Source organism: Engraulis encrasicolus, chromosome 14 (genome assembly GCF_034702125.1).
Source record: "Engraulis encrasicolus isolate BLACKSEA-1 chromosome 14, IST_EnEncr_1.0, whole genome shotgun sequence".
In the NCBI taxonomy this organism is placed as follows: Eukaryota; Metazoa; Chordata; class Actinopteri; order Clupeiformes; family Engraulidae; genus Engraulis; species Engraulis encrasicolus.
This window is the reverse complement of record NC_085870.1, coordinates 1,685,894-1,710,403: the sequence shown is the minus strand read 5'-3', so window position 1 is coordinate 1,710,403 and position 24,510 is coordinate 1,685,894. Positions and strand designations below refer to the sequence as shown.

Genomic DNA, 24,510 nt, shown 5'->3' with positions numbered 1-24,510 from the left:
AAGACTTAATTACGGCGCGGTGCGGGCCGAGCTGCCTTAACAAGGTCAGGCAAGGTGAGTGGTGGTGCGTGGTACAGTAGCTCTCTTCCTATCAAACAAACGCTGCAACAACAATGTGATGTTTCCTCTGAAAGCACTCTCTCTCTCTTGCCACGTGTCTCCCCCACTCTCTCTCCACGTGTCTTCCCATCTCTCCCTCCTCTCTCTCTCTGCCTGACCTCTCTGCCTCTTTCTCTCTCTCTCTGTCTGTACCTCTCTTTCTGCCTCTCTCTCTCTCTCTCTCTGTCTGTACCTCTCTCTCTCTCTCTCTCTCTCTACCTGTACCTCTCTCTCTACCTGTACCCTGTCTCTCTCTGCCCCTCTCTCTCCCTGGCTTGTATCTCTTTCCCTCTGCCTCACTCTCACTCCCTCTGTCCCCACATCTACCATTCTCTCCCTTCCCCTCTGCCAGTACATCTCTCCCTCCCTCTCTCCCCTCATCTACCCCTCTCTCTGCCTCTCTCTCCCCACCTCTACCTCTCTCTCCCTCTCTCTCTCCCCACCTCTACCTCACCTCTACCTCTCTCTCCCTCTCTCTCTCCCCACCTCTACCTCTCTCTCCCTCCCCTTCTCTGCCCGTACTGTACCTCTCTCTCTGCCCGTACCCCTCCCCCTCTGTTTCTGTCTCTCTCTGTCTGTATTTGTCCCTGTCTTTCACTCTCTCTCTCTCTCTCTCTCTCTCTCTCTCTCTCTCTCTCTCTCTCTCTCTCTCTCTCTCTCTCTCTCTCTCTCTCTCTCTCTCTCTCTCTCTCTCTGTCTCAGCACCCCCCGCCTCCCTCCTTTCTTCATGTCGGTGTATCCGTCTAATGCAGGCGGTGTGTGTGTGTGTGTGTGTGTGCAGGGCTTTGTGACGGCTTGTCCTGTGAGACAGCTGGAGGAGTAGCAAAATAAAACAAGAACCAACCGCTGGGTCACGCTGCGCCCGCCGCCTTGATGTCGCTGCACTTACTTTACCCCCCCCCCCCTCTCCTCCGCCAAGGCTTTTCATGAACCTGAGATGCCTTTGAATCGCATCAAACAATTACTGCTGTCTGTCTGTTCGCTCAGTCTGGAGGACTATTGCATTCGATAGACGAGAAAAAAAAAAGCCCTACTGCTTTTCCACTGTGATGAAGGCTCCAATCAGACACAAGCTCCAATGCAGCATCTGGCTGACAGCTTCTCTGATTCGCTTAAATCCAGGAAATAAAAGCACACGACTTGCTTGTCTTACAAAAAAAAAGCTAGAACAAGTAAGAAAGCAAGCGGTGAGGTGAGTACATGATTACATAAAAGCACACACACACAAAAAAAAACAGCACACACCAAACAGGCCGCAATTCACTCTTCGTCACATCTGCATGAAAAAGGCCTTTGCCACAGTCAGTTAGAGCTGTTTTCGGTGGCGCGTTCTCTTGTACTGTTGCTGATATTGATGTGTTCGGGTGCCTGTTTGAAATTCAACTCAGCGAAATCTTTCTTCTATGACAGTCAAATTGGAAGAAGCGAGAGTGAGAGTGCGGATGGGGGGGGACGAGGTGGGGGTGGAAACAGGGATGATTCAGTCAAAGACTTCTGACAATGGGAGGATGCGGAGGAACAGAGGAGAGTAAATGTTCCACATGCTTCATGTTAGCACAGCTCATTTCCTGAGTGGCTATTTACTTTATTCCTCTCCATTTGTATCCACTGTGTCCAGTGAAAGTAAACGATACATTCATTTCTGTTCTTTGTTTTTCATCTTCACTTTATCCTCGACCATCCTAGCTTTTCGCCGCCAGGAATATCGTATCTGCCGAGTTAATAAGGCAATAGAGGAGAGATAGCAGGGAAGACAACTGTCTACCGCAGGGGTTCCCATCCTTTTCCAACTTGGGGCCCACTCGAAATTGTCAAAAATGTTCGGGGCCCACCTCTGACCCAATTGAGAATAAAACTCAAATAAATCAACAGCAACACACACCAAAATATGATTACTATTTTTGGAAAATGATTTCAAGGCCCACTTGGAATACCTTCAGGGCCCACCAGTGGGCCCCGGCCCATAGGTTGGGAACCACTGGTCTACCGGCTAAACGGACAGCACGACCTTAAGTTGAAGCTGTGTCGGCATACGAGATCCCTCTCACAGCCTTAAGATCTGAAAACACCTTTCAGATAAGTACAGTGTTCCTGCGTTAGTAAGCTAGGTGTTGATGTTATAAAATTAGGCTAATGTTACGAACACTTACAGAATCATCTTTCACAAGACCACTTCATTGACAGCTAGAGAACGTCCTATTGACTGGAAACTCCCCTCACCTCACCTGAAACCTCAGTTCCTCTGGAGCGATCTCCCTCAGTGACCTCTTGCTCAGTGATGTCCTCCTCCAGTCCCCGTCGGGTCCACTAGGCCGCTCCTGTCTGATACCCAGCCTGGAGACACGGGCAGAGGGTGACAGGCAGCGGGTTGGGGCAACACTGCTGGAGACACGGGCAGGGGGCAACAGGGCAGAGGGCAACAGGGCAGAGGGCGACAGGGCAGAGGGCGACAGGGTGGAGGGCGACAGGCAGCGGCTTGGGGCGACACTGCTGGAGTGCTCCACCCTCCTGGAGCCTTCTGTGACGGTGATGCCTGGTGGTGCCTGAGCTGGTGGGCCTACTGCTGTGGTGGTTAGACTCGTCCAGCTGGGGCTGGGTGCACTTGAAGGCCTGCTTGAAGGACCGCCTGACTCTGATCCCGAGCCTGGATGGGAGCCCGACCCTGGCACCCTTGTCAGGGCAATAGAGCTGGTCTCTGCTCTCCTTGAGCCCTCAGTGGTGGTGAAACCTGGCCCCTGGCTCCTGCTACGGCTGGAGCCTGTCTCTGACCCTGAGCCTGGACGGGACCCCAACACTGGGACCCTGGTCAGGGAAACAATGCTGGTCTCTGCTCTCCTTGGGCCCTCAGTGGTGGTGACACCTGGTCCCTTGTCTGTGCTACGGCTGGAGCCTGTCTCTGACCCCGAGCCTGGACGGGAGCCCGATCCTGAGTCCCTGGTTGTGGCAATAGAGCTGGGCTTGGCTCCCTTGGAACTGGCATAGGTGGCGATGCTTATTGGTGCCTCTGTTGCCTCCTCCACCGCTGCAGATCTGGGGCTCTTCTGGTTGGGTTCGCTGGACAACCTGCCGCCGCTGCCTTCACTGGGAGGCCTGCCGCCGCTGCCTTCACTGGGAGGCCTGCCGCCGGAGCTGGCGCTCGATCCTGACCTTGACCCTGACCCTGAACAGGACAGGCGTGGCGAGTGATGAGGAGGGGCGGGACTGGAATGCACAGAACGCCTCTGAAGAAGGAACTTGGAGTACACGTCTTCCTGCAAGACAAAAACACTGGAGATGAAACAGTTTGTTAAATTTAGCAATTGTTAAAGTATTTGTTATAGCTTCATCATAGTTAATTAGTTAATTGGTTAATTAGTAATTATTGTTAAAAAATTTCATCACCTGGCATAAAAGGTCATAATCTTTCATTGTAATGTTCAGAGTTGTGATTAGATAAAGACAAAAGGATTGTGTGTTTTCTATGGTGACAGTGATTTTATACATGCATTTCCACTCAGAGGAAAATCAGGAGATCCTGATTAGTCAGGGAAAATCGATTGTATGTGCATTTAAAGGACCAGTTCAGTCAATTTCAGTGTGCTGTTGTATTGCTCACGCTACCCTTGTCAGTATCCGGTGATGCCACATTTTTCGGCTAAGCCCTTTCCGAGATATGAGCTATTCTAATGGGGGCAGCGTTTGTTTACAATTTCTTTTTTTTTATTAACATAGGCCTACTGCAAATATTTTCCCAAAAGGTACCGCTGTTTGCTAGTTGTCTGCTGATGTTGTATAATCTTTCGGATGTTTTTGAGAATGAATAAAAATATTTTTTTGAAATGTAAACAAAACGCTGCCCCCATTACAAAGACCAAGATCTCAGAAAAGGCTGAAGAAGAAAGAAAAAAAACCTCAGGTACTGACAAGTCCAGGGTAGTGTGAGCATTACAACTGCATGTTGAAATTGACTGAACTGGACCTTTAAGTACACCATTGGGAAGTTTTACTGTCCGCTCTGCACATGTGCACTACGCAGGGCTGCATTATCCGCTCTGCGCATGTACCTTTGTCGCCCTTTGTTTTCGCTTAAAGCCGGTCTGTAAGATTTGCCTAGTTAGGTATATGATACCTGCCTGGATGTAGATAAACATGTATTTTGTCTGCTGTTGCGTGAAAGCCCACAAGATCACAGCAGAACATAAACATAAAGTACAAGCATGTGTGAGAACGGGAGCGTACCTATGTTCCCCGGGTCCTATGTTCCCCTGTCTTTGTATGGGAGCGGGGAACATAGGACCCTTTTTCTAAAAAAGGGTTCTATGTTCCCCGCATTGTATTTTTCCAAGTTTTCAAATTGTGCCCTTCCCAAAACCATCCCTAAACCTAACCTGTCAGAAATGCAATGTTTCTGAGTTGTAAAATTGTGCCCTGACCAAAACTATCCCTAAACCTAACCTGTCAGAGGTGCAACAACAACCTGCACTTTGCCATGCAGCAACAGTCTGCTTGGAAGCAGCAGGGAACATAGAACCCTTTTTTTGAAAAAAGGGTCCTAAGTTCCCCGCATTGTATGTTTCCGAGTTTTCAAATTGTGCCCTTCCCAAAACCATCCCTAAACCTTACCTGTCGTAATGCGATGTGTCTGAGTTTTCAATTTGTGCCTTGACCAAAACTATCCGAGCGGTTAGGACGTCAGACTTGCATCCCAGAGGTTGCCGGTTCGACTCCCGACCCGCCAGGTTGGTGGGGGGGAGTAATTAACCAGTGCTCTCCCCCATCCTCCTCCATGACTGAGGTACCCTGAGCATGGTACCGTCCCACCGCACTGCTCCCCATGGGGCGCCACTGAGGGCTGCCCCCTTGCACGGGTGAGGCATAAAATGCAATTTCGTTGTGTGCAGTGTGCAGCGTTCACTTGTGTGCTGTGGAGTGCTGTGTCACAATGACAATGGGGGTTGGAGTTTCCCAATGGGCTTTCTTTATCCCTAAACTTAACCTGTCAGAGGTGCAACAACAACCTGCACTTTGCCATGTGGCAGCAGTCTACTTTGAAGCAGTGGGGAACACTTTTTGAAAAAAGGGTCCTATGTTCCCCAGTAGAGGGGAACATAGGACCCGGGGAACATAGGGATGACCCTGTGAGAACATTGGCCAAAACAAAGGTAAGCACTCTCTCTGGACTATCGCAAGCCCCCAATTCCCCCCGACCCCCTAGTCCTCCACCCCACCCCAAATAGTCATGTTAATCAGTTTCCTTCCTGAAACACACACAATTACAGCAGTTTAGTTTCCAAATCCCTCTCCAGAAACGCAGGTCTGTGTAGAGGATGCAAGTGTGATGCAAATCAGGTCTCTGTAGACGGTCTGTAATTACTCCTGCTAGATCACACAGCACCACAGACACTGTCTGAATAGACAGAAAAAAAAACTCATACGCAGGAAAACTAACCATTACAAATGAGTCTTTTACTGGTCTGAGTCCCATCTTTCAGTTCAAACCTAACACAGGTACCACTTTTTTACCCCCTTGACTGAACAGCAAATCCTTCTTTTTGCACGACGAAAATGTCAAAGGACAAGGGGGTGTGGGAAAGGGGTGTGGGGGTCTGGGGAGGGAGTCTGATGCAACATCAGTGAAAGTCACGCAGGGGGAAAAAACGGCAAATGGCAACAGAGAGACCGAGACCGAGAGAGAGAGGGAGAGAGGGAGAGGGAGAGAGAGAGAGAGAGAGAGAGAGAGAGAGAGAGAGAGAGAGAGAGAGTGGTAGAAGATAACATATTAATAAATCGCTTGCAACTGCTGCTGGAGTGCGCTGAAAGGTGGAGTTACATCAGATATCACCTGCAATTAGGGCTGACGAGACGCCATTTGACAGGGCGAGGCCCACTTCTCTCTCCACGTCTCTCTCAGGACTCATCTCTTTCCCCCCCACACACACACATCTCTCTCCTCTTCTCTCTCTCAGGACTCATCTCCCCCCCCCCCAGGGCTCACCTCTTTCTCTACCCCCCCCCCTCTCTCTCTGAGCTCACCTCTTTCTCCCCCCCCCTCTGAGCTCACCTCTCTCTCTCCCCCACCTCTCTCTCTGAGCTCACCTCTTTCTCTCTCCCCCCTCTCTCTCTGAGCTCACCTCTCTCTCCCCCTCTCTCTCTGGGCTCACCTCTTTCTCTCTCCCCCCTCTCTCTCTGAGCTCACCTCTTTCTCTCCCCCCCTCTCTCTCTGGGCTCTCCTCTCCCTCAGTAAAGGAGGATCTGAACTGCCTTTGATCTCCTCTAATGGCCTTTAACAGCAGGAGTGCTCCGATGCTAATGGTGGCTAGTGTGGGCCTACTGACGCTCAGGGATGCGTTATGCTATGGTGCAACCGGTGCTGCAGCACCGGGCCAAGCCAGGGGGCCCCGGACGTCGTGAGATTGGAAAATATGAAACGATATTTTGAGACAATCAATTGTATTTTTGATGCATTTCGCCATCCGTAGGCAAGCAGAGGCGCATATGCATATCTTGTCACCAGGCTAGACAGGCAGCTTGGCACCCCCAAGACTGTAGCTGGGGAACAGTAGTGGCGATTTGTTACAAGTGTTCTTTCTTTTTAATTTTCGCGTGGCCCCCCTACTGAGCCTAGAATCGCCTCTGCATGCACGCAGGAATCGGAGGTCTTCGGAATAATCATTTCAGTCAGATGCTTCTGGTTGTGTGCCACCAGTGAAAACGGTGGTCAATATTTTTTGAGTTTGATGATGGGCTACTGTCTAAAAAAGATGTGAGAAACTTGGCGTAAGCACTTGCTTCAGATTGTACGAATAAACTTCAACCCGGCATGGATTAACGCATTGAAGAGAAGGTTGGCAAGTCCTTTTTGTAATGTCAGTGTTATAATCGCTTTTTGTAATGGTTGCATACCGATCATGGACTTGTGCAATCATGTAAGCTAAGCAAACAAGAGCACAGCACACCAACCTAACTTTATCTTATTCTATAGTTAAAACATGTGGAAATAAATCACGCACCCAACTGCATTCGCGAAACAAAAGTCTTGCATGGCGCGGCGAGGATCACTTCTGAGGTGTTATTAAAAAAGTGTTCACAATAATGCTGCGTAGCAACTGCACCAACCAGCTCTCAAAGTTCTGACAGTCTGACAACAACAGGGCAAGCCAAGGATTTAGCAAACACTAAAATGATATAGTCGCATTTTCCTAAAGCACCGTTATGGCCATTTCCCTAAAGCACTGTAATGTCGATGCTGTCAGCGTAGCCTAGGCCTATATCGTTGCGTTTGTGTTCAGTTAAAACATGCCTGTACCACTCGCAGATATTTCAGTTAGCAAGTGGCTCTTATCTGGGAGAAAAAAAAAACTTGTGTGATACATCCACATCCACATCTAAACACGAATTTGCGAATTTGCACCGTAGACTACTGTAATGATTGCATACTATTGCAGTGTAATGCACCATCTACATGAAAACCGCTGACTTCTTAATTGGTAGGCTATATGGTTATGGTACATTTTGAGGGGATTTTGTGACAGCTTCGCTTTGCTGTGGTTCGCTGCTAAGGGGATTCCCTCCTTGCGACAAGCGACAGCTGAGTAGGCTAGGATATTTTCCTTTGACAGTCAGTCAGTCTTTCCAAGGCCATTGGAGTTTAAATTATTTAACACGTGTTTACCACGACGGTTTCGATTCGACAAATTGGTCGGCAGCAACGTAGCAAAAATAAGAGACTTTTGGTTGTGCTTCTGTTTGGAAGTTCTAGCTGAGCCGACGTGTACTCTGCCAAACGGCAGTGCACAGAATCTCCTCCCTGTCAGCTGGCTATGCTTCCAAGGGCTTGCGTTGTGACTGGTGAACTCAGCAGGGGGTTCAGCGCACCGTGTAGCCTGCGTTGTTTCATGCGTTTTGAATATGGCTCAATAATGTGGAGTAGGGGCCCCGGATTGCGTCTGCACCGGGCCTCGGCGAGGGTTAACGCGGCCCTTCTGACGCTGGTGCTCCGATGCTAATGGAGGCTAGTGTAGGCCTACTGACGCTGGTGCTCCGATGCTAATGGTGGCTAGTGTGGGCCTACTGACGCTGGTGCTCCCATGCTAATGGTGGCTAGTGTAGGCCTACAGACGCTGGTGATGAGGCACACCGCACCAGACTGGACTGGCGTGCATTTCTCGAAACCATAGTTGCTAACTCTGTTAGCTACTTTGTTGTTTGTAATGCAATTTCCCATTGGCAACTACCCAAGCTGCTAACAGGCTAACAACTACGCTTTCGAGAAATGCACCCCTGGACCGAACTCCTCCATCTGTGTACTCACTCCAACTAGTTGAGCTGATGGAACCTTCCAGCAATGTTTTGTCCCTCAGCTGATGTTTTCAAGCTTACTTGCTTGGCGGCCAATTTGAAAAAACTCCCGCACACCGACCATTTCGCTGTTTTCTGTAATGATGTTTTGGTCCTCGACCTTCATCAGATAAACTTGACCTGGAGAAGGTCTAGGACCGAAAAGAAAACAGCGTAATGGTCAGTATGCGGGAGTTTTTTCAAATTGTCTGCTGAGTGATGCATGGGCCATCTCCGACACACCTGCCAGCTGAGGTGTTGTAACGCCGCATTATGTAATAACGGTGCAATATGTAATAATGTAACAAATTATTACATAATGCGGTGACAATTGCCGCATTGTGTAATAATTTACGCATTTCGTAATAAATTTCTTGAACGCATTTCGTAATAACTTTTTTCTCATCTTGTAATAAATTATTACAAAATGCGAAATTTATTACGGAATGCGGCCGCAACTTTTTTTTTTGATGGAAATGTAATAACATGGTGCATTATGTAATAATCTATATGGATATGTTTTTTCTGCACTTGGATTCAGTAGGCACAGCACACATAGGCCTACATAGTCTCAGTGACATGGTAGTCACTGCCCTCTCTCTCTCTCATTCTTCTCAGTTCTCAAACTGCTCGAGAGTCGCGAATGATGCGGTTAAAACCGTTAAGAAATAATTTCACAACTTGTTGCGTGCAACGAGTCCAACGAATGTCTCGCACTTTCTGCTACATTACACCAATTTACAGCGACATTAATTAGGCCAGGTCTAAACACTTCACGAGGTGGTGAAAACTTGTCTTGCACTTGCGTGGGTCTGTAGAGAGAGAGAGAGAGAGAGAGATGTGTGTACGCACGGAGACAAACCTGGCCCATATTGATCTTAAGCCCCACCTTGGCTCTTTGGAAATATTCCTCATACAAAGGCTATTTTAATATTTTCCCCCAAACAACACGAATCAAATCCCAGGAAAAGACCAACCATTATAAGTGACTCGTGGGGAGCTGTCCAGGCTGGTGGTGCTTAATTTTTCCCGATATTTGCCCGTGGAGTAGTGAGTCTTTCATGTCTGCCTACATGCGCACCAGGGTCTGACCATGGTGCTTTTTGCCCGTAGAGTGAGGAGACTGTCTTCTTGCAAAGCAAGAAGTCATAGCACCCGAGAAAAATGCCACTCTTTGTCCTATTTTCAATTTCAGTCCACTGTTCAGTAGGCCTATTAGGCTGCAATCAAATTCAATAGCCTATGCTCATCCACATGCACGCGAAAAACAATAACCCAAGCGGCGGGACTAATTCGATTATATTCCTTCCAAAAATGTCCGAACGTCACAAAAATCAGTTATTTGCATTGTCCGTAATTATACCAAACAAAAAGGTATCAATAGAAGAAATCAAGTCTTCAGTTTCGATAATCCACGTTACAAATCCTCAACAACAGCAAGCCATTCCTTCTCTGCTATGAGGCAGGCAACGGAACAAGTGCAGACAGTAGGCTATATGACCACGTTGATGCTGCACGGCTTGAAAGGATTATGTCTAAATTAAATATCTTGGATAGCCTATATAGACCTAGGCCTAAGTAGATTTGTTGCAATACAGATTCATTTTCTATAGCCAGAAGTGTTCCGTTGGACTGACGAAACCGAACACGATCAAGTTTGCAACTTCTTTCCCTCATGCGCTGTCCGTCAGCACCACCTGCCATTAGACGTCCGATTAGCTTTCATTACGTGCTGAGGGAAAAACTCTCGCCATTAGGCCTATGTGCTGTTGTACTGTTGTGAGGGATATCACCAAATGATTTAGATAAAAGTCAGAACATTATTTTGGCAATGAAAGGCACACAGGAGGCTGGAATCTCAAGCAGTCTTCAGTCTGTTCATTTAAGTCTGTTGGGTGGTCTTGGATATCGGGATCAGTTCATGTAGAGAGAAGAGTTCATCCAGGCACTCCAAAATAAGGTGTCCAAACGGGAAGTTACATTAAAAAGCCTTTAATGGTACTGGGCTGGGGTTACATTAAAAAGCCGACATGTTTCGACCTCACCAGGTCTTCATCAGGGCTACGTTCACCATTGAAAAGAACCTTAAATAGTGATACTGACAATTGCGCACTACACACATTTGCGCACACCAGAGAAAACAAAGATTAAAAATAGCCTGGGGTAATAAGTGATGCCACAGAAAACAATGGCCACAAGTACAATAAGAAATAAGCATCACAAAAAAAAACAAATAAAATCAATGTCCTCATTTAGACCAGGATACACATGGCATCCAGTTGGTGTATCAAAAAAGTCTCCCGCTGATTGAGTCTTTTTTGCCTGTCCCCACCCCTCGGAAGAGGTTTGATATGCTCGACGCCCTGTATGCGCAGCAGAGAATCATTTTTACCATGGTATATTCATTGAAATGTTTCGCCATGGGATAGTCAAAATTGCCCACTCTGATTGCATATTTATGTCCCGCCAGCCTATCTCTCATGCGCCTTTTAGTGCGTCTGATATAAAAGAAACCTTCAGCGCAAGGACAAGTTAGGTGATATATGACAAATGTAGAGTTGCAATTAATAAAATCTCTCTGTCTGTATTCTCTCATGGTTTTTGTATCCACAAAGGATTTAGCTTGTGTAACATTTGGGCAGTGAGGGCAGTTCATACATCTATAGGTGCCAATGGGTTTACGCAGCCAGGTTTCTCTCTTTTTCACCTGTAGGTGAGAGCGCATTAATTTATCTCCTAGGCTGGGTGCACTCTTTATGGTTCAGGGAACACCTCACGTAGTTGCACATCACTTTCAATAATGGACCAATTGTTCTTAATAATTTGCCTGATCCGCGTCGCTTGTGTACTATATGTCGTAACAAAAAAAGGACGGGACTGCTGGTGGCGATGATGTTTCTTTTTGGTCAATAACGTGTTGCGTTGTAGGGAGAGCGCTTCCCTGTATGCGTTTTGGATGGCTTCAGGGTGATAGGCTCTATCACTGAATCTTTTCTCCATCAGCTCGGCCTGCTTGTGAAAATCATTTTCGAAATCACAGATACGCCTTAATCTCTGGAATTGGCCGTGTGGAATATTTCTAATGAGATGCGGGGGATGGAATGAATCCGCTTTCAGAATGGTGTTCCGAGAGGTCGCCTTTCTGAATAAGGTGGTGTGCAGCTGTCCCTCCGCGTCTTTATATATCGTCAAATCCAGAAAGTTAATAAATTAATTAGTTAATGAATATTCCAAGGAAGCCATCCAAAACGCATACAGTGAAGCACGCTCCCTACAACGCAACACGTTATTGACCAAAAAGAAACATCATCGCCAGCAGCAGTCCCGTCCTTTTTTTGTTACGACAGTTCATAGATGTATGAACTGCCCCCACTGTCCAAATGTTACACAAGCCAAATCTTTTGTGGATACTAAAACCACGAGAGAATATGGACAGAGAGATTTCATTAATTGCAATTCTACATTTGTCATATACCGCCTAACTTGTCCTTGCGCTGAAGGGTTCTTTTATATCGGACGCACAAAAAGGCGCATGCGAGATAGGCTAGCAGAACATAAATATGCTATCAGAGTGGGCAATTTTGACTATCCCATGGCGAAACATTTCAATGAATACCATGGTAAAAATGATTCTCTGCTGCGCATACAGGGCGTCGAGCATATCAAACCTCTTCCGAGGGGTGGGGACAGGCTAAAAAGACTTAATCAGAGGCAGACTTTTTGGATACACCAACTGGATGCCATGCGCTATCCTGGTCTAAATGAGGATATTGATTTTACTTGTTTTTTGTGATTTTTATTTGTACTTCTGGTCATTTTTTCTGTGGCATCACTTATTACCCCAGACTATTTTTAATCTTTGTTTTCTATGGTGTGCGCAAATGTGTGTAGTGCATAATGGGTCACATGTGGGGATGTCACTATTTAAGGGAGGCCTTTCTTTTCAATGGTGATCATAGCCCTGATGAAGACCTGGTGAGGTCGAAACATGTCGGCTTTTTAATGTAACCCCAGCCCAGTACCATTAACTCATTGGCTGCCTTGGCCGTCGAATGACATCATTTCAAATAGTGACGCCCCCTACCTTCGACGTCGTTCGCCGACAATTGCGTTTTTTTACAGCCAGGCCTCGAGGACGGTCTGACCTATCTTCTGTATGAATTTCAAGCCTCTAGGCATTTTCTAACTGTTCCTGTAGGTGGCAGAAGTGTCCTTAGGAACAGTCAAGGCAGGGCTTTAGCTCAGAGCAAGATGAAATGTCAAGACAAAAACACCCCTTTTTTACTATTATAATATAATCTCAAAAGTAGCATAGCAAAATCATTTTTGAAAGTAAAGCACCTGTGACAGTAGTCTACTTTCTTGCCCTCTGATTTCAACACAGGTAGGCTACTGATTTTAGTGCCAGAGCCTGACCAAAAAAAAACCTTCCTCTCATGACCAAAATACAATCCCCTGTTGCTATCTAGCTAGAAGGCATTGTAGCTAACTTGCCCAAAATACACCATGAGATGATCTGTGTGACAACCTTTCATTTTGGATAATGTGATCAGCCTACACAACATCAGGATGTTGCTTACAAAATATCATCTAACAGGAGAATGCACGGGACTAGTGGTGATGTGTCCCAACTGAGGTAACTTGGGTATAAAGTTTGCTACGCTAGCTAGCTAGCTAGCACGAAATCGCTAACAACTTACAACTAAGCCTAAATAAAGGAGCCTTGGTAAGTCAACTATTTTTTACTCAATCCACAGTTATTTTTATGGATCTGTATAGTATGATCAGCTTACTGTATCATCAAAAAAGACAGGGGGGTTGCAGATTCTTGGAACAGAGTAGCCTTTGTGTCTGGTCAGATGCATTCAGCTCACATTAGAAAGCATTGCACTTAGCCTCAGACCAGCTAGCATTCACCACTCCAATCGGCTTGTGAAATGTTGGATGTGTGATCAGTACTTTATCAAAAGAAAATTCATTGAACAATATATGACGAGATCACTATAGCAGAACCATGATGACAGTAATCATCAATCTGCAAATTGTCCGCTCTGCCAAAGAGGCTGCAGTAAGCTACGCTAAGCGGTGCTGCCTGCCTACCTGCCTCCCTCCCCACAAGACACAACACGGTACTATTTCTGGAGGAAATAAACCAGCTGTGATTCGTTCTCCAACGAGGGGAGAGAGAGAGGGAGAGGGAGAGGTAGGGAGTTACCGGAGTTAGGGGCAACTGCTGTCATGATCCATGCTGCGCGCCAGCAACTAAACCAAAACACCCTTGTTTTCGAGTCCCCCCGTTATATTTCAGTATATTAGGTTGAAAAGGTCATACAAATGATCTTTTTGTTCAGGCTACAGATGACAGAAGACTGTGTAATAGCAGCTGATAGGTTTGGAGTTGTTAGGACGATGCCATTACGGGCAAAAACGTTTGCAGTTATAGTTCTACTTCAAATGGCGTTTTCTCAGCTTTTTGGCTAGAAAGCAGCATTTTGGCGAATTCCACTTAATTTCAACAGATGATTATGAAAGAACGGAAAGGGGTAGAGAGACACCGTTTTTTTCTGATGACAGATGAGCGTCTAATCTGTGTTTTGATAGGTATGGTGTTGACATAGACACAGAACTCAATTTTCTGTGAGCCTCCAAAAAACACCCAAAATGCTGAAAAATGGCTGGCACTCCGAGGTACTCTTTTATGAAAATGGCTGGCAGCCAATGAGTTAAAGGCTTTTTAATGTAACTTCCCGTTTGGACACCTTATTTTGGAGTGCCTGGATGAACTCTTCTCTCTACATTAACTGATCCCTGATATCCAAGAGCACCCAAAAACTTAAATGAACAGACTGAAGACTGCTTGAGCTTCCAGCCACCTGTGTGCCTTTCATTGCCAAAATAATGTTCTGACTTTTATCTAAATTATTTGGTGATATCCCTCACAACAGTGCAACAGCACATAGGCCTAATGGCGAGAGTTTTTCCCTCAGCACGTAATGAAAGCTAATCGGACGTCTAATGACAGGTGGTGCTGACGGACAGCGCATGAGGGAAAGAAGTTGCAAACTTGATCGTGTTCGGTTTCGTCAGTCCAAAGGAACACTTCTGGCTATAGAAAATGAATATGTACTGCAACAAATCTAGTTAGGCCTATCTATATAGGCTATCCAAGATATTTAATTTAGACAGAATCCTTTCAAGCCGTGCAGCATCAACGTGGTCATATAGCCTACTGTCTGCACTTGTTCCGTTGCCTGCCTCATAGCAGAGAAGGAATGGCTTGCTGTTGTTGAGGATTTGTAACGTGGATTATCGAAACTGAAGACTTGATTCCTTCTATTGATACCTTTTTGTTTGGTATAATTACGGACAATGCAAATAACTGATTTTTGGGACGTTCTGACATTTTTGGAAGGAATATAATCGAATCAGTCCCGCCGCTTGGGTTATTGTTTTTCGCGTGCATGTGGATGAGCATAGGCTATTGAATTTGATTGCAGCCTAATAGGCCTACTGAACAGTGGACTGAAATTGAAAATAGGACAAAGAGTGGCAATTTTCTCGGGTGCTATGACTTCTTGCTTTGCAAGAAGACAGTCTCCTCACTCCACGGGCAAAAAGCACCATGGTCAGACCCTGGCGCGCAAGGTCATGTAGGCAGACATGAAAGACTCACTACTCCACGGGCAAATATCGGGAAAAATTAAGCACCACCAGCATGGACAGCTCCCCACGAGTCACTTATAATGGTTGGTCTTTTGGGATTTGATTCGTGTGGTTTGGGGGAAAATGTTAAAATAGCCTTTGTAATGTTAAGAATATTTCCAAAGAGCCAAGATGGGGCTTAAGATCAATATGGGCCAGGTTTGTCTCCGTGCGTACACACACACACACACACACTCTCTCTCTCTCTCTCTCTCTCTCTCTCTCTCTCTCTCTCTCTCTCTCTCTCTCTCTCTCTCTCTCTCTCTCTCTCTCTCTCTCTCTCTCCACAGACCCACGCAAGTGCAAGACAAGTTTTCACCACCTCGTGAAGTGTTTAGACCTGGCCTATTCAATGTCGTGGTAAATTGGTGTAATGTAGCAGAAAGTGCGAGACATTCGTTGGACTCGTTGCACGCAACAAGTTGTGAAATTATTTCTTGACGGTTTTAACCGCATCATTCGCGACTCTCGAGCAGTTTGAGAACTGAGAAGAATGAGAGAGAGAGAGGGCAGTGACTACCATGTCACTGAGACTATGTGTGTGTGCTGCGCCTACTGAATCCAAGTGCAGAAAAAACATATCCATATAGATTATTACATAATGCACCATGTTATTACATTTCCATCAAAAAAAAAAGTTGCGGCCGCATTCCGTAATAAATTTCGCATTTTGTAATAATTTATTACAAGATGAGAAAAAATTTATTACGAAATGCGTTCAAGAAATTTATTACGAAATGCGTAAATTATTACACAATGCGGCAATTGTCACCGCATTATGTAATAATTTGTTACATTATTACATATTGCACCGTTATTACATAATGCGGCGTTACAGGTGTGCGGGAAAAAAAACAAGTTTAGCCGTACTTACTTGGAAACTGTAACTTAGAGTCAGGTCTGTCACAACCAGGCACGCAAACCAGGCAATTGCCTAGGGCCCCTAGATGAAAGGGGGTCCCCTGGTAATGGGTTGTTATGTACTTGTATTGAAATGACAGCGATGCCAACTTGGTGAGTGTGGCAACACCTTCCTAAATACAGCGACCAAAATGTGCAGTTACACTGTTATCAAGATCTCTCCCTGAGAAGAGAAGAGAAGAGAAGAGAAGAGAAGAGAAGAGAAGAGAAGAGAAGAGAAGAGAAGAGAAGAGAAGAGAAGAGAAGAGAAGAGAAGGGGCCCAACTCCCTCTTTGCCTTGAAGAAGAAGAAGAAGAGGAGGAAGAAGAAGAAGAAGAAGAAGAAGAAGAAGAAGAAGAAGAAGAAGAAGAAGAAGAAGGAGGAGGAGGAGGAGAAGTGAAGAACAATAAGAGGAAGAAGAAGAAGAAGAAGAAGAAGAAGAAATAGAAGAAGAAGAAGAAGAGAAAGACAAACACAAAAAAAACTGAAATGATGTTTTACTGTATTTTCCTGAGCTGGACCATCTCTGCTGATTCTCCACATTGGGAGAATAACATTTCTGGGGAAAAACACTCAAAACGACGTCAGATTTCAGAAATAATATCTCCCTAATTCAGAGAGGGTTTACTAGCATTGTAGTGAACTAAAGTACAGGTGGCCTAATTCACATGGATGGGGCTGAGTGCTTATTTCACCATAATAACTGTGTTTCAGCGACATCTGCACTCTCTTCTGCAGTTGAAAGCCAACGCACGTGCTTCTGTCTGTCTGTCTCCCAAAGGAACCAATATATCGCTACAGAGCTACAAATACAGCATCATTCTCCCAAGTCATGTGCTATATAGCAATATCTATCAGATGCCTTTGTTTGATGAGGAGATTAAAAGTTAAACATTGTTTGTTCGAATTCAAACACTCCACCTTTTGACGCATGCACGCCATAAATAAATTCACAAATAATAGGACAGATGAAAAAGAAACAAGGCAGAGTACCTGCAGTGAAAAGGCAAGAAGCCAAACCCTTTCTGCAACCTGAAGCGTAAAAGCTGTAAAAGTTTTTGCCTGATCTGGAATTCTTTGAGATCATGTTGGTTTAAGCCACGGCTGAGGTCGACAAATATTTTCATAATAATGCACCAATAATTATACTCTACTCTACTCTACTCTACTCTTCTCTCTACCTGGAACTGGAACTTTTCTGAGGTTAAAGTGATACTGTCCCATTTTTTGAAATAAGTTTATTAGACACCTCCCCTTGAGTTAAATAATAGGGTTTTACCGTTCTCCTGTACTTTCAACCGTTCTCTGGGTATGGCAGTGTAGATTTTACCTTCATGCTAGCAGATAACACTGAGTCCTATGAGACCAGCTGGCGGCTAACTGGTCTCATAGGATTCAATGTTAACTGCTAGCGTGGAGGTAAATTTTTCACTGCCATAGCTACAAAATGGTTGAAAGTACAGGAAAATGGTAAAACCCTATTATTTAACTCAAGGGGATGTGTAAAATAAGCGTATTTTAAAAAATGGGACAGTATCACTTTAAGGAAGGAGGCGTGACGTGAATCAGGCTTTAAGTATGTGTTTCCTGCAGTGGTTAGTTAAGCTAATCGAGCCCTAACAGCTCTGAGACCAACAGCAGGCCGTACATCAGCAGCAAGGGGAGGTGCAGAGCGGCGGCATTTACACTCAGCTGCAGCCAGATGCACTACAGAGTATAGTGCTGCCCATCAAGCTGTCAGACACATCAATCACACTGGCCTAATTAACAGCAGCAGAACATATGTATCCTGAGGAGGACGGCCTTCATTTCCCTGAGGGACACACACACACACACACACACACACACACACACACACACACACACACACACACACACACACACACACACACACACACACACACATACAGGCACACACACACACACACACACACACACACACACACACATACACACACACACACACACACACACAGACACACACACACACACACACACACACACACACACACACACACACACACACACACACTCAAATGTGCATGCACAAGCGCACACACACATGCATGCACGTACGCAGGCCTGCACACATATAACACATATGCATGCATGCTGGCAGCACTCATGCATACACACACACAGACACACACACACACACACACACACACACACACACACACACACACACACACACACACACACACACACACACACACACACACACACACACACACACACACACACACACACACATTTTATGTACTTTATTTGATTCCACATTACAAGTTAAAATCAATAGGAACCAAATATGATGAATAATCCAACATTATCTTGACCAAAAGACACATCTTGTTATGGAAATGCATCATTAAGGATACAGGAAACATCTTCTCTTCCAGATGAACATGCTCCCTATAACAGCTGATATTGAGCAGTATTTAGCTAGCTGTCTGGCCCGTCTTTTACTTAGTCCACTGATGTTGAGTCCACTGACCACCAGCCTATGCACATGGCCTAGACTGCCAAAGACAAGAACAATGAGGACACATTTATAGCCACAGCTTTCAATGGCAGATGTTAGAGGATGGTATTTCAGTTTTTTGGTACAGTAGGATTCCTCCATGAACAGGTCAAAGGCACAGGCTACTTCAAAGAGTCACACTCACACACACACACACACACACACACACACACACACACACACACAAAAGTAAACAACACAGATGCACACTCTCATGCAGTACACACACTCGATCTTGCTCCAAAGGAGAGAAACAGAATGTCTTGTCCATGGGCAAGTAACGCCAAAGACGGACAGAGTGAATCTTCTCCACAGCAGACAAAGGAACCGGTCAAGGCTTCAGGTGATATACATCGCAACTGTTCCCGGCACAGTCACACATACATCCCAGTTGTCTAGGACAGCAGTGTAGCGTTCACTGTACAGGGCTGGACCAGGGCTGGACTGGCCATCTGGCATACCGGGCATTTTCCCGGTGGGACTGCACCCTCGTGGTGCCCTATTTTCAGAAATTACATTTTTGAAAATAGGGCACCTCAACGAGGGTGCAGAGCCCACTGGTGATTCAGTTCTGCGCCACTAGTTATGAGGGGCCCCTTTTCAGCAAAACGTGCCCGGGCCCTATGTCTCCCCCAGTCCTAAAAAAGGTGTTTATTTCCGAAAAAAAAAGGGATCTCACTTGTGTCTTTGGATAAATTTATTTGTATGACCCTAAGGTACTTCTATGCCAAAGGGGACCTTTGCATCATGACTTGAAGTCAAAGGCCTAATTTTTTGGGCTTAAAGTGCATATCGCAGGTTAAACACTACTTTGGATCAATGTGTACACACTGTATTCAATAAATGATCCACACATATAAGTCCCCCCAAAAACGATTTTAAACAACGATTTTTGTTGTTTGTTGTGGCAAATGTGGGTTTCTACTGTAACCTGGCGACTACGTCAGGCGAGGCCATGAGTGAACGTTCTACTTCTTTACTGGAGTTAGGAAGCCGCGAAAATAAAAACGCGAAATGGCAGCAGCTAACGACGAGGTGACAAAACTTGGTTCTGAGGAATATGACGGTCCACAGCCGTATAACTTTGAACCTCGTAGACAAACCACTAGGGGGCAGGAAAATCACAAAATCTCCAGCCCGCAGCTTCTCTCCAATGCTTGGGCGGAGGAAAATAAGTGGAGACTCACCAATATGTCCTGGTAAGCTAAGCCGCTAAATTGCAATGCCCTGAAAATTAGCTACAAGCAGGCCTAGGGTACGACCCGAGAACGGATATCTACGTTGCATCACTGCAAGAGACGAAAGTGTCAATCTTTCACCAACAATGATTAGGCTACGTCGTCCACCTGACAAAATGCTTTTGGTTCGCCTGTTCACTTACCGGTACTTGGCCAAGCACTTGCTGTTACTGTCTCTCGTACTGCAGTTAAAATGTCACATTAGGCTACATTGCACTAGGAAACGTTTGGCATACGCTTACCAAAGCCATTTACAATCGTGTACCAGCTGCAACGACACCAGCAGATACAAAGTCGCCAACATCAATAGGCACAAAGTGAACAAAATAAACAGAATAAATGCAGATTATGTGAATGCGTGTTGTCTGCCATACCCCTAATGGGCGGACGATGTCCGCACTTACTAAAACAGAGACCACATTACAGTAGCCTACGCTTAGTAGTTGCCCTGCTGTGTCTGACAGGTGTTCGTGCGGATACTGTCAACTGATGGACTCCACCGTTGAGAGCGTCTGCTGTAGAGAGGTGGAGGCGTTTGTGTCTCTGGTGGAAGACTTGTCTCCACGCCCACCAACCCTACGTTGCCCGACACAGCACCCTGGCTTTGAGGCATGCTGCCTGAATCCATTTGTGCTGAAGATAGCATATAGCCACTTCAGGCAGGAGCATGGCCCTCTGAATATCACCATAAACGAGTACGTTCAAACAAATTGTTTTAATAACACTGCAGCCTACTGGCATTGCATGAACGCATTTGAATGAAGGTGCTTTTTTTTACATAGTTGGCTGTAGTGGATACATTGTAGCCTACTGTTAGGGTATTGCTCTTGCACCTTCACTGCCCCATTAGAAATACTACTGGCATTGCATGAACTCATTTGAATGAAGGTGCTTTTTTTTACATAGTTGACTGTAGTGGATACATTGTAGCCTACTGTTAGGGTATTGCTCTTGCACCTTCACTGCCCCATTAGAAATAATGTGTGAGATCCCTGTAATAAAAGCAAACACCAAGCATTCTCTTTTATTCCTAGACAATACCGTTATACAGCCTACAGGCAGGCCATACGGTGGGCATATGGAGTCCTGGGCCGGCATATCAGAAGGCCCTTACCAGCATGCATTGTGTCAGCCATCAGGAGGCAGTTCCAGGGTGAACACGGACAGACGTTCCATGGATTTCAATGGCCCAATTTGGACTGAAAATGTTGCAATAAACTTCTAACACCATCAAAATATATCACACAGGAAGCATGATTTTTTCAAAATCAATAGTTTAGTTTATTGAAAGTGTATTTATTTAACACAGGGACAGTATATTGATTGAAATCTGGAAAGAAAGCAGGGTTAGCATGAACTCAACAAATTCAGCCTTACCTGGGGTCCACCAATTGTTTGCTCTTACACACACACACACACACACACACACACACACACACACACACACACACACACACACACACACTTGGCACAGTGACACGCAACAGAGATAAAACATAAGCATACAGGCTGTGGTTACACCCTAATTTTTGTTGAATCGTTTTGTCTAGTTTTTGGTCATTTCACGCCAATCTGTTAATGACTTGTTTAGTTATCCTTTTGACAGACAGACAAACCAATGCTACTGAAAACATAAGCTCCTTGGCGGAGGTAATGAAAGACCAACCAACACCTGAAGGAATTTTTTGACACACCCGGTGGCAACATTAACAGTTGGGCACACATAATTAGTAGGCAGATAGACAGGCAGAAGGAAAGTAAACCATCGCCTTAAAGAAATAGTCCTTGGTGCAGCGAGCAGCATGCAAAATTAACAGGCATTGAAAGGCAAAAAGACTCAAGTTAAATAATTGCACAGCAAGCAGCATGCAAAATAACCATTCGTAGAACACATTTGTGATGGCAGAGAGAGAATGGCAAAAAGATGAATTAAAGGCACAACAGGGTTAGTTAGTTAACTCTAAGCGCAGCAGGCAGCATGCAAAATTAACAGATATAGGTTCCCACCACCAAGTCAGAGAAAGGAGGCAGAAAGAAAGGCACATCTAACAACTGAAATAAATGGATCTTACCAAAACACCAGTGGGCCATGTCTGTCAGTGAAAGCAATTGAAAATGGATTTAAAAACATTAGACAACCATCACTAAAATCTGGTATTTGAAATCAATTGAAACTATTTATTAAATCTTGACTTGTGCTGAAGGTACAGGGCTACAGCTTCCTCTTTTGGGATTTTGGGGAAAGTTTTGGCAAGGGGAAGAGGTGCAGTTCCGCGCAATTCTGCACTAAACTCTCGCAGACCCTTGGGTGACACGCTGTATTTCGCCTGCAGGGACTCCATTAGTGCAGTTGCATAGTCTGTGGAAATAATTATGGCAACATGCAGATTTTAACTAGGTTATTAAATGTTAATTAAGGTAACAATGCCAGTGAATACAGATGTCAAAAAAATAACACTAATAGTAAAACAGTTCTTACCATACGACGCCTTCTCTTTGATAGGCCGCACAACGCATTCGCCTTTCCGGAATCGCGGATACTGTACTGCGAACAGCTCCTCACCATTACTTCCTCGTGCCTGCTCCCGGTTGCCATTGTAATTAAAGTGTATAGCAGCCAAGAGAAGTCTACACAATAACATTCAAAAACACATCTTTAACATAGAACTTAAACATGTATGATAGAATTCATTGAAGCATTGTTATAACCAGGAACTGACCTGCTGTACATCGCGAGGAAAGAGAATCCCGTGTGCTTTGGGGCGAAATGAATGACAAGGGAGTGGAACGCCTCCAGTGAGTAGGTTTGGTGTTTCGGAGACAGCTGCCTCACATCCCTCAAAAATCCCGGCTTGGTAACCAAATTCTCGAGCTTTATTGCTTCAGGTGAACCTCTCTGCTATCCAGCCCTGTGCAGGACCCTGCCTCATATAGCGCATTCAGGCCGACTGATAACCGTGCTGGTGCCTGCTCCCGCACCTAATCGCGCAAACCGGCCGTCGTGTTCAGGCCAGAGACTTTAGCGTTCGCGAACCGGAAAGTTGGTTCGCAATGCGAACCGCAAAATACTAGGTTTTTCTCCGCAAACCGTGACGACAGCGTGGCCGTCAGCAGGTTCATCCGGGTAACACACACTGTAAGAAAATTTCCCTGCAAAATAACGGCAGTTACTGGCAATTATATTTACCTGTAATTCTACTGTTATTTCACACCAAAAATCAAATACAGCTCATTGCTGTTTAATGTATCACAGTATATAACATTTTTTCAGCAGCAATTGAGCTGTTAAATAACAGTACTCTACAGAAAAATAACAGTACATTTCAGTTAAAAAGTTGAATTGTACTGTATGATGACAGGCAAATACTGGGTCATAGTTGTATTCATGAATATGGCCATGGCAACTTCCTACCCCATCATTCTCCATAACTGTGGTACCCTGGCCATGTTACCACCCCACCTTCCCATCGTTCACCATGACTGGAGTGCCTTGAGCATGATACTATGGCGCAATGCTGTATTGAGAAAATGGTTTGCGGCGGTCCTTTGAAAGTGTGGGCATGAATAAAATTTCAGAGTACGCAGTGCTATGTTACAATGATAGTGTGCAAGGTGGGCTTTTTACTGTATCTCTTGATGAGCCAATGATGAATATAGCATTGGTCAGTCTTTAAAAAAATATTTTGCACCAAGTAGCACAGCAAACAAGCAGCACTACAAGCTAGCTCTCAAAGCAATGCCTAATTTGCAGCAGGCACATTATATGCAACAATGCCACAAATGATGCCACATACAGCAAGCTTTCACAAAGAGGAAAGTGTGCAAGCATGTAAGCAAGCATGTAAGCAAGCTTGTAGGCAAGATTGTAGGCAAACAAGTGCTATGCTGTGCCATGCAGGCCAGCCAGCAGGCAGGCAAGCAACTGAAGTGTTGATAGTCCAGATTTATATACAGGTGCAAGAGTACCATGTGACCAGAGTCATCAGGCCCTTGGCAGGTGACGCCCGTAATTGAATAATGGCATAACAGCCCTACTCAGGTGAGGCCAGGCACTGATTAGCAGATTGGTTTAGATGGGGCTGCTTGTTGCAAGAGTGTTACAAGTTCTTAAAATGTTTCAGCCATTCACACTTTCATCACTATCAAAATGCATGTGCTACTCACACTTTGCTGCATCAAGCACTTTTTAAGTATTGTAGTTTCCTTAGAAATTGTTTCATCATGCTTGATAGTATCAGATAATCTTTAACCAGTCAGAATGACTTCAGTTCTTCAGGTGGTATTGAAGTTTGATGGTGATCACGGACAAGTGGAGGATGAATGGGTTTCAATGGTGCTGCCTAAAATAACTTGTTATTTTCTAGAGATGCACCGGATCCGGTTCCGGTTCCGGATCCGTCAGGATAATAGAGTTTTTCACAGGGTCCGGGTCCGGCAGGATCTTAAGCAGTGGATCCGGTATCCGGCATGTTACCTAAAAATCAGGGTCTGGTGCATGTCTAGCCTAGGCTTTTCAGTCTTTCACAACCCCAATCACTGCATGGAGTGAAATCCCTTTGGAAGCGGCTATTGCAGGCAGTGTGGCAATAAGCCAATGAGTCTAAAAAATAGTTTGCGCCAACGTAATAAAAAGGGCCCACGTGTGCGAGTAGACTATATGTTTCAACCCTTTTGTAGGATCCGGTATCCGGTTCCGGATCCGGCAGGATCTTATTCAGTGGATCTGGTATCCGG

At 45.3% G+C, this 24,510-nt stretch overlaps 1 protein-coding gene across 1 annotated transcript in view; it reads right to left on the bottom strand.

Moving 5' to 3' along the window:
• cfap20dc (CFAP20 domain containing) overlaps positions 1-24,510 on the bottom strand; it is a 92,319-nt gene that overhangs the window by 22,492 nt on the left and 45,317 nt on the right. Inside the window, exon 18 of the mRNA XM_063216203.1 lies at positions 2,325-3,350. Within this exon, the coding sequence (XP_063072273.1) occupies positions 2,325-3,350 (1,026 nt within the window). The remainder of the gene's footprint in view (positions 1-2,324; positions 3,351-24,510) is intronic.